Source organism: Mastomys coucha, unplaced genomic scaffold (genome assembly GCF_008632895.1).
Source record: "Mastomys coucha isolate ucsf_1 unplaced genomic scaffold, UCSF_Mcou_1 pScaffold18, whole genome shotgun sequence".
Classification (NCBI taxonomy): Eukaryota; Metazoa; Chordata; class Mammalia; order Rodentia; family Muridae; genus Mastomys; species Mastomys coucha.
Genome location: NW_022196900.1, coordinates 88,118,312 through 88,135,811, shown reverse-complemented (window position 1 = coordinate 88,135,811; position 17,500 = coordinate 88,118,312). Strand labels below are relative to the sequence as shown.

Here is a 17,500-nt window from a genome sequence, read left to right as displayed (position 1 = left end):
CAGAATCCAGGCATTCTTTGCCCCAGCAGCTCCTGTGGGAGCCCCAGTTCAGCGGTAGGCTCAACTCCTTGCCCTGGCATCCACAGCTTTTTAGGAACTGGCTTCAGCCTCTGGTTTCCCATCGTGACAGCCAGCCCAAGCTCCTCCGTTTGCTGGGGACAAACTAGGTTTCCCTCCTTCCTCCCTTCACTCTGTGGCCCTAGGCTCAGCCCAGACATAGCCTCCCAGTGCCAACAACCCGTTTTGTGCCCTTTAACCATTACCCTTCTCAGCTTCCATTTCCCCACCTTTGCTCAGGTTAGGAAGCTGTCCAAAGCAAGATAGAGCATCTTTCTTTTTCTCCCCACACCCCCTCCCCATGCTGGGGACTCAAACCTAGGGCCTCACACATGCTAGGCAAAGCTCCCCTGTGACTGAAATCCACCCCACCCCCAGCCCTTAATCATTCTTGCGTTTGTCATGGTGCCCATCACCAATCATCCTGCACCATATTGTCATTGGAAAGACGGGCCTTGAGTGTGAAACTAAGTCGGAGTCTTACTTTGTCTGTGCCTACTCTCGTTGGATAAAGACAGGTGATTTGATTTGTGTCTTCTGCTCAGAGCGGCTCTGTGGCCCCTGGTCCTCTCTGAGCATCACACAGAGTCCATCTGTATGACAGGAATAACATCAACACTGAGTCCCTCATGCTGGTTGGGCACAGTAGTCAGGGCAGGCGTGGTGGTAATTGGCGCCCCCTTGTGGTGGTGCTGAAGCCCTGGGCAGGAGGAACTGGCTGCTCCCCTGGCTGGAGAGAGCTGGGGTGGGGGTGGGGGTGAGACGGGGCTCCCTTTGGGAGTTGTTGTTCTCTAAGAGATGAAGTTGAACCGGGCCTGGCCTAGAGGCCCAGGTCTGGGGCTGACTAGGGATTAGTGAGAATGGTCACTCTGGCTACCAGGGACACCCTGGATGATTTGAATCTACGCATGAGGGTCATCCTGACTGTGCTCACATAGAGAGGGCATCTGGTAGAGGCCAGGAGTCAGTGAGTCTGGTGGTCACTGACATTTGCCTGACATTTAGGGGGATATGGATAAGGCTGGGCCAGGCACAGTCAACAGGGAGCCACTCCTGCTAAGGTTAGTCGCCTGGGGGAATCATGTAATTGTGGTCAGGAGGTTAGGTTGCTCTAGTAGAGACCCCAGTCTGGCTGTTCGTCTGAGGTCAGTAAGCTCTGGATGGGGTGGGTGGCTTGTCTGGTCTTGTGCCTGGCTCAGGACCATGGTGAAGAAGCCACAGGGCTGGTTACCTCAGGCCTGACAGGGCCCTGGAGGAGATGCCTGGGGCCGCCACTTTGCCTCTCCGTAGGAACTAGAAAGGCCTGACTCTAGCCTGCGATAAATCTTCCTTTTTTCTATAGTCTGTCCCTGTGATTGGCCGGGACCTCCATGGGCAGGAAGTGAGCACTTCCCTCACCAGGAAGACCACTCTCTGGCCACCTTTTCTTTCTGTGCCAGGCTGTGGGCTTTTTGTGAGGGGGAGAGCTGGGGCCCTTCCAACAAAGATGACATTAAAACTCACTTACCTCATGCCTCAGGGCACAGCGCTGACTGGAGTTTTTCAGACAAAGAGACACAAAGCACTGTGGGGTTTCCTGCACTGACTCCCTCACTACCCCCAGTCTGCCTGGTGTGGGCTGACACATGCATCCCATTCTTTCCCATTCTCTGGTGGAGTTTAAGGAGTCGAGAGACCCCAACAGTGAGGAGCTCAGCCATGCCCAGCTCTGCCTGTGTGTTTGCATGTGCCGCATTACAGGGCCGGCGGGAACAGGGAACATGCAAACAGGTGAAATGCACGCAGCCAGTCCTCAAGGGGCGGGTGCTTGCTGCCTGCCCTGACCATGCCGTCACCCATGACGTTACCTATGACGTCACCTGCTGGCCTACAACGCTCCTGCCCTCTTCTTCTTGAGACCCAGAAGCAGCTCATTCTCCCCTTTTCAGATTTCTGGGGAGTGTGAGCTTCCAATGGGCATGGATTCAAATCCAGCTTCTTTTCCTCATCCGGGAACCAGTAGCACCCCTCTTTGCTAAGGATGGCAAACGGCAAAGCCAAGATTGAAACCTAAGTCTGTCCCACATCTCCAGCGCCCACCACTGAGCTACTAGTTGAGCTACTATTGTATTGTACCGTGGGCAAAGGCCTTCGTTTCTCAGAACCTCGGTCACCTCCTCTGTCAAACTCAGATTATTAATCTTGGTTTCCAGTCACCAGAATTAAGTTCCTCCCATCAAACATGTGTTCAATCCACAGAGAGCTTCCCTGTGTCACATCCCTGGGGACAGAGATCTAAGTTGATTGGGCCATGGTTGAGTGAATTCCTTTGGTGTCTGGACACATTGTTACTGGACACAGAAAGCGACACATTCTGCCTTTGGTGCTTAACATCATGCTATGCTGGGCCTCCATTTCCAGGCCTGTTAAATGGGACTAATCTAGTGCTGATCTTGTAGGATGGTTTGAGGCTGCGTGATGCAATAAGAATAATGGCTGTTTTTTTTTTATTAAGGAGAGCCTCAATGGATGGTTGAGCTGTTGGGGATCCTGGGAAGTGATTGGGGATCCTGGGAAGTGATGAGGGATCCTGGGAAGTGATGGGGGATGCTGGGAAGTGATGGGGATCCTGGGAAGTGATGGGGGATCCTGGGAAGTGATAGAGGATCTTGGGAAGTGATGGGGGATCCTGGGAAGTGATAGGGGGTGGCCAATGCAAAGTCTTGGTATTGATAAGGAACAATGAGGGGAGGGTGTTGGGGTTGAGGAGGTTAGGAGAACTTTGTTAGTTGGAGGGAGCCGTGATACGGGAGGAAGAGGGTAGCCTGAGCAGTGGAGGGGACAGTGGGGGGACCTGAAGTGTTGTATTGGAGTCCTCCTTGCCTGAGCTTAACCAACCAGGCCCTATCCTCACAGCTGGCTGCACCTTCGAGGAGGCGAGTGACCCGGTCGTGCCCTGCGAGTTCAGCCAGGCTCAGTATGATGACTTCCAGTGGGAGCAAGTGCGGATCCACCCCGGTACCAGGACTCCTGCAGACCTGCCCCATGGTGAGCCTACTCCCCATCAGTATTCTTTCTCTCCTTCCAGTTCTTCTCTAGCTCTTCCCCAGGGTCTCCTGCTCTTTCTGGGATTTAAGGATACTTGGGAGAGGTGACATGGGGTCTCTGGGTATACTGCTGCCTTCTTCTTGGGAACCCTGAGCCCTTCCCAACCTTGACTTAACGACGTACACTTCAGTACTAGATTGGGAATCCGGAGGCTGAGTGTAGATTCTAGTACTGGTCTCCTATCAAATGATGGCCTTGAGAACACTCATTCCAGAATCATGGAGACATGAGTTCAAATGCGGGCTCTATCCCCTTGCCAGCTCAGTGGCCTCTAGTAAGCTGCTCAAATTCTCTGAACCTTAGTTGTTTTGACTATGAAATGGGAGACCAGTGTCCCGTAGGACAGGGCACAGAGATGGCACACAGAGTGTCAGTTGTATAGTTGCTGTTGTTAAGGATATTTGAGAGTGCCTGGCAACTAGTAGCCTTCCTCACTGGGCACAGGATCAACTGAAAATTATGAGAAGAATAGACATGAGGCAGGAGGGTCACAAGTTTGAGGCTAGCCTGGGCTACTTGGTGAGATAGTGCCCTTAAAATAAAACTGGGAGAAAAAGGAAAAGAGGGCTAAAGAGATGGATCAGTGGTTAAAAGCACTAGCTGCTTTTTCAGAGGACCTGGGTTCAAGTCCCAGCACCACATGGTGGCTCACAACCAGGGGATCCAATGCCTTCTTATGGCTTCTTAAGGAATTGCACATATTTGGTACACAGACATGTAGGCAAAACACCCAAATACATAAAATTTAAAAACATATGTTTTCTTAGGGTTTTACTGCTGTGAACAGACACCATGACCAAGGCAATTCTTATAAGGACAACATTTAATTGGCTTACAGGTTTAGAGGTTCAGTCCATTATCATCAAGGCAGGAACATCACAGCATCCAGGCAGGCATGGTGCCGGAGGAGCTGAGAGTTCTACATCTTCATCTGAAGGCTGCTAGAAGAATACTGACTTCCAGGCAGCTAGGATGAGGGTCTTAAAGTCCACACTTACAGTGATACACCTACTCAAACAGGACCACACCCTCTGATAGTGCCACTCTCTGGGCCGAGCAAATACAAACCATCACATATGTATCTTTAAAAGGAAAAAGAATAAGAGAGATCGAGGCCTGAGGAGCCAGTTTATTACTGATGAAGCATTGTAGGATAGACTGAGTCAATGGCAGAACAGAGAGCCAGTCTTCTCTCCTCTGTATCCTGTTATAGAGGTAGCCCAGGGCCTTGGCTATTCAACTCCCAGCATGGCCAACATGGGATCTGCTGGTAAGAGTGGGCCAGGGCAGTGGTGGTTCTTAGTGGTGGGTGGACTAGCAACTGTAGGTGAGAGATCCCTTGGGGCTGGCTGGCACTGACTGGGCTCTGGAAGCAGACTCGCTTCCACCGCGGCCTTCCCTACCTCTCTGGTCATTGCCCATCTGCATCATTCTGGGTGTGTCTCTTCTCTTCAGGGCCCTCCCTCCTTGTCTGTGTTTTAGAGGCATCACTGTTTAGCTTGTCTGAGAGGGATGCATAAGGGTACCCACCCTGCAGGGTCTCTGTGTGACCTCTGTGCACCCCAGACCCAGTCATTCATTCCAAGTCTTAGCAGGCTCTCAAGTGTAAGGATCTGGCATAGATTCATGTTTTCCAGACCTGTAGTCTTCGCCTCTTTTTCTTCCGTGGTGACTCAGGGAAGAGCTAGGTCTGGGAGGAGGGGTGAGTTTTGGTGGTTAGTCAGTCTAGGGGAAGTCCAGGTGGACAGGGATGAAACGGGGGAGGGGTGAGGGGAGCTGCAGGGAACGGAGGAAGAGTCAAGGTGTCACACTGGAGGAGGGAGCTACCTTAGGGGAGAGAAGAGTCCACAGGCACTGGCTAACAAGTGTCTGGCTAGGAATGTGTCCCTTCTAGGGTTCCAGTGGGGATAGGGACCCAGGCATTCATTCCCTACCCCTGCAGGACACAGGCAGCAGCCACCTTTACTCCAGGCTCACAGAGATGAATGAGATCCCTTCAGCTGAGTCCCTGGGGAGCCCTCCTGAGCAGGCTCAGAATGTGCTGTCAGCCAAGTCCGGGAGGGGACAGTGCCTGGTGGCTGCTGTGCAAGGGTGGCTTTGGGCCTCTCCTTGGCATCTGCATCCCCCTCACCCCAAGGGAAGCCTACTTGCCAGCCAGGTTCAGAGACATTCCCCACCATCTCCATCACACATCGAGGATCTTCTGGTCGGAACGTAGGGTGTTTGTGTCAGAATCCGGTGTGGGTGGGTGGGGAGAGTTAAACCTTTCATTCAGTTTGACCTACATATTCATCAAGCTTGGGCTCTGGAGCCTGTGTGTGAGGACACAGCGAAGGCCTGAGGCATGACAGGCTGGTAGCAGGACTGTCACAGGCTTTATGAATGATCAGAGCCAGAGGCAAGCACACGGTATGGGAGTGGGGGTGGGGGAGCCTGTGAAACTTTGGAATCAGTGACCCCAGGGGACCGGCCCTGTGATGTATGACCTAATGCAGGGCTAGGGAAAGTGGGTGGTGGTGAGGGCCGCGTGGGTTCTGACATGGCTGAGTTTGTGTTTTTCCTGTCCTAGCCTTCTCCTTTGGGAAGCAGACCATGGAGGAGGGGAGGGACTTACCTTAATTTGAGAACTGAAGAGCCCAAGTTAAGAAATTAAGAGCCCAAATTCCCAGTGGCTGCTTCATTTCTGTCCTTTCTGAGTGTGACCCTGGCTTCCCCCTAAGGTCTCCTTGCCTTCTGCCTCTTCCTTTTCTCCCTCCAGGTGCCTACTTGATGGTCAATGCTTCCCAGCATGCTCCAGGCCAGAGGGCCCATATCATCTTCCAGACCCTGAGCGAGAACGACACCCATTGTGTGCAGTTCAGCTACTTCCTGTATAGCAGGGATGGGCACAGCCCAGGCACCCTGGGCGTCTATGTGCGCGTAAATGGGGGCCCTCTGGGCAGTGCCGTATGGAATATGACTGGATCCCATGGCCGTCAGTGGCACCAGGCTGAACTGGCTGTCAGCACCTTCTGGCCCAATGAGTATCAGGTGGGCTGGGTTTAGTTAGTGGTCGGCTTGCTTGGGCTTGGAGGTAAGGGCAGGGCAGGCCATCCTGACATCAGACTAGGCCGTTCAGTATCAGGAATCAATCTGGGGTTGAGTTTGGAGTTAGTTCATGGTCGGTGTGGGCACAGAGTCAGAGGTCATGGTTAGTAGGATGGCCAATGTTGAGGGTGAGTTGGAACAGGACTCAAGTGGAAATTCTGTCTGACTAGAAGAATTCTGCTGCTTTGAGGGAATTGACAGAGTTGGGATGAAACTTCTAGCCTTGACCGTGACTCTACTTTCTCTGCCCACAGCCCTGAACCAGCTGGCTTGGTAGTGAGGGTCTGTGTGAGCTGGTTGGCATTGGATGGCAGAGAGTGATCGGGTTGGGGCCACGCTGGGCTGGAGGGATGTCACTCTGACAACTGGCCTGCTGTGCCCTCAGGTGCTGTTTGAGGCCCTCATCTCCCCAGACCACAAGGGCTACATAGGCTTAGACGACATCTTGCTGTTCAGCTACCCCTGCGGTGAGTCCCAGTCCACCCGGACAGAGGATGCGGGTAGTCTTGGCTCCCGCCTGCAGGGCATGCAGGCCCAGCTCATGCTGGGGCTCTGCCTGTTTTCCCACAGCAAAGGCCCCTCACTTCTCCCGTCTTGGAGATGTGGAGGTCAATGCGGGCCAGAACGCGTCCTTCCAGTGCATGGCAGCAGGCAGAGCCGCAGAGGCAGAACGCTTCTTCCTGCAGGTGAGGGTGTCCCCTGGAGACTTGGCTCTGGAAGGTAGCCGAGGACCTTTTTGCCTTCTTGGCTGGATTCCCTTTTGGGGTTTTGGGTCCTCCCTTCAGCATCTGTCTTGCCTTCTCTAGGCTGTGCTCTGCCAGCTTGCATCCCCCTAACTCCGGGATGGAGGCCACTTCTAGGATCCTCAAATGTCCCTGGGGATTGTAGGGACTCATATACATACACTGCTTCCTAACTTCCATCCCTTTGTCTCTTCAGCGGCAGAGTGGGGTGCTGGTGCCTGCGGCCGGGGTGCGGCACATCAGCCACCGTCGCTTTCTGGCCACTTTCCCACTGGCCTCTGTAGGCCGCGCAGAGCAGGATCTGTACCGTTGTGTGTCCCAGGCCCCACGTGGTGCTGGCGTCTCCAACTTCGCAGAGCTCATTGTCAAAGGTCAGCGGATTGACCTTGAGGAAGGCCCGTCCCGTGGGGACAGCATAGGGCAGAGGAAGGCCCGTCCCGTGGGGACAGCATAGGGCAGAGTCCGTGTAGAGTTGTGCATGGACATAGTTCCTTAGAGGACTTGGTGGGGGTCGCAGGGCAGATTTTGCCGAATGCTTGGTAGCAGCTTGAGGGACCTGGGAGGACGGAGAAGGTCTCGTGATGGGGGCGGAGGAGGTTACAGAGTTAGTTTCTAGCTGTGGCCTGAATAGTGTGGCCAGGCTGAGGGATGGGCTGGCCGCATGAGAGGAGGACCCACGGAGCTGGGCTGAATCTCCACGCGTCTTTCAGGTGCTAACCCAGCAAGTGTGCTGGGGTCCCCCAGGCCTAAGCTTGGGGGTTCCGAGTGGGCGTGGAGTTCTAGGGCCACACAGTGGCATTAGTAGGCTCCTCCTCTTCTGCATATCCTCGCAGAGCCTCCCACCCCCATCGCGCCCCCACAGCTGCTGCGTGCAGGCCCCACTTACCTCATCATTCAGCTCAATACCAACTCCATCATTGGCGACGGGCCGATTGTGCGCAAGGAGATCGAGTACCGCATGGCACGCGGTCCGTGGGCCGAGGTGCACGCTGTCAACCTGCAGACCTACAAGCTGTGGCATCTGGACCCGGACACTGAGTATGAGATCAGCGTACTGCTCACACGCCCGGGAGATGGAGGCACAGGCCGCCCAGGGCCACCATTGATCAGCCGGACCAAGTGTGCAGGTGGGTCGCAGGAAGGCCCTCTTCCACAGAGGCAGCAAGGCCTCCTGACACACACATATTTATTGACACGTGTATAAAATAGCTTGGGCTATTTCTCCACAGCTTGTCTCAAAAAAATAAATAAATAAAAATAAAACAAAACAAGGTAAACAAAAGAAACAAAGAAAAAGACAATACGCCAGTCCTCCCTAACCAAACCAAACCAAACCAAAAAGACAGACCAAGAAAACAAACCTGGGAACTTAACAGAGCTCTGTGATGGGTTGTTGTCATTCCTACTTCACAGGTGAGGTGACTGAGACAGAGATGTTAGGCGACTGGGCAAAGAACACACAGCCAGTGAGTGGCAGAGATGGGACCAGAACTCTTAATTGGCTAGGTTCAGATTCTTAAACACTATCAATTAAAAATTGTGTGTGATGGATTTTTGTCTGGATTCCCTGGACCTGGCGTTGAGTTAGGAGGATAACATAGCAGTTGCTAAGGACCCCTGATGCACCTGCACCCAGAAGACTAGCAAGAAGAGAAAGGGATGCCAGTGTGCTGTTGTTTCTGGAGTTTTCTTAGTGAGAGATGTAGATTCTCAATGTAGATTCACATGCTGTTGTAAGAACACAGGCCCTCCTTACTCTATCGTGTTTTCTACAGTAGTTCCATTTTAGATAACTATAGCTTAATTTTACAATAAAGATTGACATCTGAGGCTGGCAAGATGGCTCAGTAGGTAAAAGGTGCTTGCTATCAACCCCGACACATGGAGACTCACAGGATGGAATACAAGAACCCATTCTCGTAAGATGCCCTCTGACTTCCAGATGTGTGCTATGGTATGCTTGTCCCTCCTTCCCCCCAAACCAAATGTGCCACTGAAAAATAATTTATACAATGTAACAAAAACGTGTAACAACAAATTGACACCCATAGACTCCATAGATGTCATAACAGACCCCCCCCCCCAGTTTCCCGTGTTTGTGTGTCTCTGTATGTGTAATTAGTTTTGTGTTATTTATCGCCTTTTGTGTAGGTTTGTGTATACGTGGGAAGCCTGAGCAGTCAGGGTTGCTATAGACCATTCCCATTGCTGCTTTAGACCACACTCATACCCACTTCTCTCTTCCTCCTTCCACCCCCTTGGAAACCACAGATCAGTCATTCATTTCTAGAGTTTTCTCCTCTCCATAAATGACATCATGCAGTATATAACCTTTTTGAAATTGCTTCTTTTGAATTTGTTTTTTTGGTAACAATATTTATTGCAATATGATCTACATTTGTATATGTCACTCACTACAGTTTACAGTTTAGAGGCCGTAAGTATCTCTGGCGTTGCTCAACTATTAATGATTGGTTTTGGAATATGTCATCACTCTTAAGTGGGAACGTTATGCCATTTAATAATCGCCCAGTTCATCCTAATCCTGAAATCCCAGTCAAGCACGAGTCTACTTTCCATCTGTCTTGATTTCGTTTTTGTAGATGTTTTATACAATAGAACCATGCATGGTGGTTTGTAGTGTTTTGCTGGTGTGTGTGTGTGTGTGTGTGTGTGTGTGCATGCATGTGCATGTGTGAGCTTGTAGTATGTGCACTTATGAGCTCAGGTACCTGAGGAGGCCAGAAGAGAGCCCTGGGTCCCCCCTGGAGCTGGAGTTACACACGCAGATGTGAATCACCTGATGTAGTTGCTGGGGACTGAACCCCAGGATCTCTACAAGAGCAGCAATTGCTTTAAATAGCAGAGTCCTCCCTCCCTCCCATGGTCCTGATTTGCATTTCTGTAAGTCTAGTGTTGCTGAACATCTTTCCACACATGGTTGCCGCCGCCGCCTGTGCTGCTCAGCGGATCGCCTGTTCATATCATTGCTCATTTCTTAATAGAATTGCTTTTTTTTTCTATAGAGTTTTGAGACTTCTTTATGCATTCTTGATACTAGATGTACCTAGAACATATTATTAATGCATTAAATGGATTAATAAATGTCTAATCTGTAGGTATTTCTCCCGATAGGGATTTTCTCTCCTCATTGTCTTTACATAGATCAGAGCAAACATTTTAAATTTTGATGAATTTCTGTTTCTTTAATTGCCCAGTGCTTTTGGAGTCAAGCATAAGAATTCTTTGCCTAGACCTTGCTGTCAAAAGTCCTTTTCTATTTCTTCTTTTATTTTATTTTTTCTCTAAGAGTGTAACAGTTTCAAGCCGGATGATGGTGGCACACGCCTTTAACCCCAGCACTTGGGAGGCAGAGGCAGGCTGATTTCTGAGTTCAAGGCCAGCCTGGTCTACAGAGTGAGTTCCAGGACAGCCAGGGCTACACAGAGAAACCCTGTCTCAAAAAATCAAAAAAAAAAAAAAAAAAAAAAGTGTGACAGTTTCATCTTTACGTTCATGGTCTATTTTGAATAATGTATGATATTTAAGGTTAAGAGTCAAACAGTTTTTACAATTAATATTACATTTCATTTTGATTTTTTGGTAAATTTATTTACTTAGTGTTTGTCTCTGTGTGGGCATGTGCTTGCCACCGTGCACATTTGCAGGTTGGAGGACAGCTTACTGGAGTCTGTTTTCTCCTTCTACCGCGTGGGTCCTATGGATCGAACTCAAGTTGTCAGGTTTGACAGCAAGCATTTTTTACCTACTGAGCCATCTTGACAGCCTGCAATTCATATTCTTAAGTGTTATTAAAAGCTGATTTGTGGGCCAACTCGCATCTAAGTCGATGCCAGCTTTGGGAGAGAGAGGTACTTGGTTGGTGGGTCAGTGTCGCTGTGGGGACACTGTCTTCTCGCTGAGGGGTCCGGGTGGGGTGATGGGCCCACGGATGCGCTGCTGCATTCTTCTTGTTTTGTAAGTGGGAAGAACATTAATCTCTACCATATGAGGTAGCGTAAAGATTCGGGCAACGGGTGTTTATTGACTATTATTTACCAGATAATGTTACAGTTGCTAGGGTTATATGGCTGCACCCTAGACAGAGGCCACCAGCGTTTGAGTCCCCTGAAGATTCTGCAGGGAGCTTGTGTCCTGGCAGAAGGAGGCAGACGATAAATAAATAAACAAGTGGAATATATAGTCTGTCAGATGGTGATAAGTACGTGAGGAGGAAAAAATCAGGGCGGGGACAGGGAGAGGGTGGAGGATTGTTATTTATAAAAAGCTGAAGGACTGTCTTACTGAGATGGTGGCTTTTAGCAGAGTCATGCAGGAGGTGAGGGGCTGAGTCAGGTAGTGTGCTCTGGGGGTACAGTGTGCTAAGGAAGGAACAGTCCAGACAGGCAGACCTTTGAGTGCTAAGGCCTGGAGTGTGGGGAGACCTGTGAGAGAAGATGCATAAACAAGGCTTGGGATGTCAGATTCACCAGCGAGCGAGCTGGGTAAGCGACAGCAGGGGTTGGAGAGCAGGATTGAGCATGCGCAACTGGTGCTAAGTAGGTGTGAGCATGCGCAACTGGTGGTCAGGTCTGCACTGGAGATTTCATGGATTGACTGTAGAAGAGTGTACTGGCTAGTTTTAACTGAACACAAACAAGGCACCTAGGAAGAGGGATCATCAACGGGGGAAATGCTTATATTAGATTGTCCTGTGAGCACATCGGTGGGGCATCGTCTTGATTGATATGGGAGGACCTAGATCACTGTAGGTGTTCTTTAGACAGGTGATCTTAGGTTTTATAAGAAATCAGGACTGAGCAATGTGTGTGTGTGTGTGTGTGTGTGTGAGAGAGAGAGAGAGAGAGAGAGGGAGGAAGGGAGGGAGGGAGGGAGGGAATGAGGGAATGTCCTCCCTTGAGCTTCTGCCCTGGCTTCCCTGGATGATGGACCAGGGTGTAGAAGTGGAAGTGGAAGCTAAATAAACGTTTTCTCCCCCAAGCGGCTTTTGGTCATGTTTATCATAGCAACAGAGAGCCAAACTGTGACAGAGGGCAAAAGTTCCTGAAGAAGACACACAGGAAGCGCTCACCCACAGTTATTGCAGCCAGAGACAGGATCTGGGAGCTGAGTGAAAGTGACCAAGAAGACAGCTCAGCCTGGTTGGTTCTGAAGTCAGCGGCATCTGCTGATGGATCTGCTAAGGGATGAAGGAGAAAGAAATAGAGGGGGCCCAGGATGCTCCAAGGTGTTTTGCTTGAGTAACTGGATGGATGGAGCTGTCACAGACTGCAAAGGAGCCCACAGCAGAGTTTGGCGTGGGGGGTGGGGGGGTGGGTAGTGACCTGGGGAGTGTCATAGATTAGAAGTGGTGCCTTGCACACAATGACTTTGAGATGCCATCAAGTGTGCCAGTGGCCGTCCCCACCAGGCAGCTAGATGGGTGATGGAGGGGCTGAGAGAAGGGTGCGGGCTGCTGGTACAAATCAGAAAGTTGTCAGTACAGAGAGGGTGTTGATGGCATTCAAAGCCATGTGGCAGGATCACATCTCTCTCCTTAGTGTTCTCAGTGGGGATGATTCTTTGGGGGTGTTTGGAGACATGTTGCCTGCCAAACTGGCTGCTGCTGGGGGATGCTACTAGCACGAAGAGGTAGAGGCCAGGGACAGCTGTCCAGGGACAAATTGTGTGATCCAAAGTGTCAGTAGGTTGAGGTTGGAGCCCCCCCCCCCATTCAGATTTTTGGGGAGTATAAATGTTGGGATGGACTTGTGGGGCTGATCCTCGGGGTCCTGCTGTGTTTTGGGTTGATCTGGGCAGTGGTAGGGGAGCGCATTACATATGTGTGAAGTAGTGTGCCTGGCACACCACAGGCGCTCCAGAAGTGACAGCCATCATCAATATGCTGTTCTTCATGTTTCAAAGGGGTTTTTGATTTGCCATTTAGAAGAAAAGAAATCAGAGCTTGAGGCCCATGGAAAATCTCTGCTGCAGTCTCCTGAGTGTGCAGATGGGGATGGGACTTGCTTGCCATCAGTCAGTGGGTCAAGGACTCAGGTTGTGGGGCTGGGGAAATGGCTCAGTCAACAAAGTGCTTGCTGTCAGCAACATAAAAGAGATGAGGCTGGTACTGTGTGCCTGTAATCACTGTGTGCATTGAGTGGAGGCAGAGGACTCTGACATGCGTGTGCACACACACACACACACACACACACGTGCGCACACACACACACACACACACACACGCATACACACACACAGGATGAATCTCACTGTATGAAAGTGATGCAGAGAGGCAGACAAACTCAATCTCAACAGGCTAAGACTGCTTTAATGAAGGGCCTCAACCTTTCTGAGGGATGAAGGTTGAGTACATTTAGGGAGGCTGAAAAATAATTACATATATATATATATATGTGTGTGTGTGTATGTGTGTATATATGTGTGTATATATGTGTGTGTGTGTGTGTGTGTGTGTGTGTGTGTGTGTGTGTGTAAGGGCAGCTGGAGCTTGAAGCAGCTGGCCACATGGCAGGTAGTCAGGGAGAACAGAATACTTGATATTGGTACTCAGTTTCCTGGCTCCTTTCTATTCAGTCTGGGATCCAAGTCATGGTATAGTGCCACCCTCATCTGGGGTGGTTCTTCCCACCTCAGTTAACCCCATCAAGAAAATCCCACTCAGGCATGCCCAGAGACTCATCTCCAGGTGGTTTTAGATCCTTTAGATTGAGAATCAGCATTAGCCACCGAGGCTGGCACCTCTGCATTTCCAATGAATGTTGACATCAGTACTTCCCCTGCCTGGGGCTAAGTGTCCACTAGTGTCAGGTACAGATAAACACTTTCCTCAGGCTAGCCAAGGGTGGGGATGGGGCAGGTGCCAGGTGGGGAGATCCCTCTCCTAATCACAGGCTCCTCTTTGTTGTCATTACCACCCTGGAGTCTGGCCTGGGGTTGTTTTGCTCTTGGGCAGCTGTGTTGTCAGGCTCTGCAGGCCCGCAATTCCCTCCACTCTATTATTTACTGTAAAAACAATAATATTGCACCAGTAAAAGGCTTTTAAAAAAAAAAAAAAGCTCTCTGAATCACCATCCTAGCTCAACAGCTGCCTTAATTTTTCCGTCTTGTTCCAGTCTCCGTCCATATGTCTTCAGCGCGGATTTTCACACGATTGCCATTGGGATGGAGCGGGTGCTCAGGATTCTGCTTCGTTTGCTCGGTGCTGGTCTGTGTGCGACACCGTTTGTAATTATGTTATTGCCAGCAGACATCCACTGTGTCCCCAGATTGCTGGGTTGTTTGTCTCTATATCCTTATTATTGTTATACGACATCAAAAAATTAAATGCTTGCTGTTCATTGTATTCTCCTGAATCGTATTCTTTAGGGTAAGCAGTCAGGAGTGATTAGAAGGGCTCGGACATGTTATTGCTTTGCAGCATGCTTCTGCTAATTCATGTTGCTACAGAAGTCTCGCTTTGGTGCACGCATTTCTTTATTGATTACTATTGGCCAGGTGCTCTGGTTTACCAGGTCCTATGAGATGCTTATCTTTCCTTTTTTCTTATGTTTATTTTGAGGCATGATCTCATATAGCCCAAGCTAACCCCTAACTACTATGTAGCCAAGGATGACTTTGACGTCCTGATTGTCTAGCCCAGAGGTCCTCGGAACCTCTTGGGGGTTGGATGGCCCTTTCACAGGGGTCATCTAAGACCATTGGATGAAGTAGCACAATGTGTATTGAAGTGACACATCATTACAAAGGTGGAGAATCACTGCCCTGATTTCTGCCTCCTAAGTGCTTGGGTCACAAGCCTGTGCCTGGTTTATATTTGGTTTTTAAAGGAGCTGGTTTTGTTGGTTGTTTTTGGGGCAGGGTCTTATGTGCCTCAGGCTGGTAATTGAGGATGACCTAGAACTTCTGGTCCTCTGACCCCACTGCTGGGATAAGTCACAGATTTAAAGTAAGCATTATTTCCTCCATTGACACAAGTTATTCTGAAGGGTCAGGTAACTTTCCTGGAGTTGCAGAGCTAGTGAGGAGTGGATATAGGATGGGAACCTGGGTGCACTTGCCCCCCTTTAAAGCTCCTTCCATAGGACAGAGGCAGTTGTTTGCGTTATAATGCTCGCTGGTCTTATTACAATCAACCCATGCTGGGTAATTTAATAGAAGCTATGTGTGTCAAACTTTCCCAAGCCCCCTACCTTCTGGTATCTGAGTGGCCTATGGGATTCACCCGGATAGGGATTCTTGGTCCCTGAGCTCCTTCTTGCCAGTGTGTATTAGGGGGTGCCTTATGGCAGGCAGCTTTTGGAAGTAGAGAGACTCTTGGATTCACACCCTTCAGTCCGCATACCAGTCTTGGCCAACATGGCGTTTAAGCCTGGGATCTCCTTTAGGATCAAAGAGAAGAGGCAAGAGAGCCTTCCTTTCTTGGGCAGGCCAGGGTCACCCAGCTGCTGGAAAGGGAGCTGGCCACCTAAGCTGGCATTTACCATCCATGGCAGAAGCTGCTGTCTTGAGTCCTAAGCCGTGCTTTTAAGTCGCCTGAGTGGGTTGTTAGGGCTCGGAAAGCTGGATTTTGCAATATAAAAACCCCGAATCTCTCTTTTGAAAACTGGGAAGGTCTGGAAATTCTGAGCCTAGCATCTTCCTTAGAAATACTGACCACCAGGAGCCAGACTTAACCTGCTGCTGCTGGTGGGACCCCCACAGTCTTGCTCACTGAAGTCTTAAGCTTCTGTCTAGCCAGTATGCCTTGAACTTGATCTGTCCTTATCCAAATCCTGCAGGAGGACAAGGAAGCAAGTGACTGAAGGACAGGAAAGAAGGTGGGCGGGTACTCCAGGCACAGGGTAGTGTGGGCAGAGCTGGTCTGAGACCCACCCTCACAAGAGAAAAGACAGGGGTGGCAAATTGTCTTCTGTGGATACCCTGGTACAGTGCACGCAGGCCAGCCCAGAGCTGCAGAGCAGAGACCAAGTCAAACTGCTGAGCAAGATAGCGGGTGAGCACACAGTATTATCCACCAAACACGTAAGAATGGGAGGTCAAACCAAACCCACACAAACACCTGTGGCCTTGTTGGGCCAGAATGGCGAGAAATCCCACGTATGGCAACTAGACCAGTGGCAGGCGTCCTTCTTGGGGTGGCCGCGGGAAGCAGCAGTCAGTCTTTAATGTCTGTGTGGGGATGGGATTTGAGTGTGTTTGGCTTTTTGGGGAGAAGGGAGCCGCAGGACTGATTAGCAGGTTCTGAAATCTGAACTCTCTCTCTGATGGCTGTATAGCTGCTCGCCTGGGCTAGGGAAGAAGTGAAAGCTGGATGGGGTCGGGAACTTGCTGCACTCAGCTTCTAGGTGGACAGCTGTCACCTGTGCACTCCTGTGTTGGGAGTGTGAACTGGTGTTTCTAGATGTATCTTCTGTAAGGAGGCTGCAGAGTAAATTCTCATGGACAATGACCCCATGGTCCTCCTTAGCGGGCTGAGTCACAGGGTCTTGTCCGCTGCTCACTAAGGGGGTCCTAAGGTCTCTGTCGGGACACTTTAAAGGAAGGCACTCACAGAACTTTTGAGGCATGGATTCCAATGTCCCTGAATGAGGTAGTGAGGGATAAAGGACCCTTGGAAGTACCTTGGCTTTTTCCTTCTCAGAGGATTGATTAAGATCACAGGCTGGTCAAGGCAGACAGAGGGATATGGGCTGAGCCCTGGGTCCCTCTTGGTTTCTCTTTGGAAGCAGGGTGTGTGTGTATGTAGGCATGGTATGTGTGTATGTGTGTGTGGTATGGTATATTTGTGTGGAGTCTGTGTGTGTGGTATGTATGTGGGGTGTCTGTGATGTGTCCATGTGGTGTGTGGGTGTATGTTGTGTATGTGGTGTGTGTGTGTGCACGTGTCGTGTGTGTGCATGTCTGTGTGTGTGTGTGTGGTATATGATTGTGTTCATGTGTTTCTGTGTGTGCCTGGTGTGTGGGTGTAATGTATATGTGGTATGTGTATGTGTGTTGTGTATGTGATGTGTGTGTGTGTCTGTGTCTCTGTGTGTGTGTGGTGTATATGGTTGTGTGTGTATGTTTCTGTGTGTGTGTCTATGAGGTGTGTGTGTGTGTGTGTGTTCGTATGTGAGTACACATACCATACTATGTGCGTGGAGGTCAGAGGGCATTTTGTAGGAGGCAGTACTTTCCTTCTACCACGTGTGTCTTGGGAGCCATACTCAGGTCACTGGCTTCACCTTGTGCTCTTGAACCAGTTTCACAGTGCCTAGAGCTCACAGGAGAAGCCAAGCTGTCTGGCCGTCAGTCCCAGGGACCTGCCTGCCTCTGTGTCCTGGGTGCTGGATTACAGGCACGCACCACCACATCCATTTCTTTTTTCTTTTCTTTTTTTTATGTTTTAAAGTTAAATTTATTTTTTAGCTGATATATATGCGTTAATGGGATACCATGAAATGTCTTTTTTTTTTCTTAATTTAAAGTGGTAAGATCCACTTTTATTTTTTTTAAACTTTTAT

General features: G+C 50.0%; 1 protein-coding gene across 17 annotated transcripts in view; it reads left to right on the top strand.

Moving 5' to 3' along the window:
- Ptpru (protein tyrosine phosphatase receptor type U) overlaps positions 1–17,500 on the top strand; it is a 78,778-nt gene that overhangs the window by 11,795 nt on the left and 49,483 nt on the right. For 16 of the 17 annotated variants that reach the window (XM_031378872.1, XM_031378871.1, XM_031378869.1 and 13 more), the window contains 6 exons: positions 2,953–3,084; positions 5,903–6,174; positions 6,617–6,698; positions 6,802–6,917; positions 7,171–7,345; positions 7,808–8,101. In XM_031378872.1, the coding sequence (XP_031234732.1) occupies positions 2,953–3,084; positions 5,903–6,174; positions 6,617–6,698; positions 6,802–6,917; positions 7,171–7,345; positions 7,808–8,101 (1,071 nt within the window). Of the gene's footprint in view, positions 1–2,952; positions 3,085–4,230; positions 4,415–5,902; positions 6,175–6,616; positions 6,699–6,801; positions 6,918–7,170; positions 7,346–7,807; positions 8,102–17,500 lie in introns of those variants that run through there. The other variant, XM_031378873.1, reaches the window with a different exon arrangement.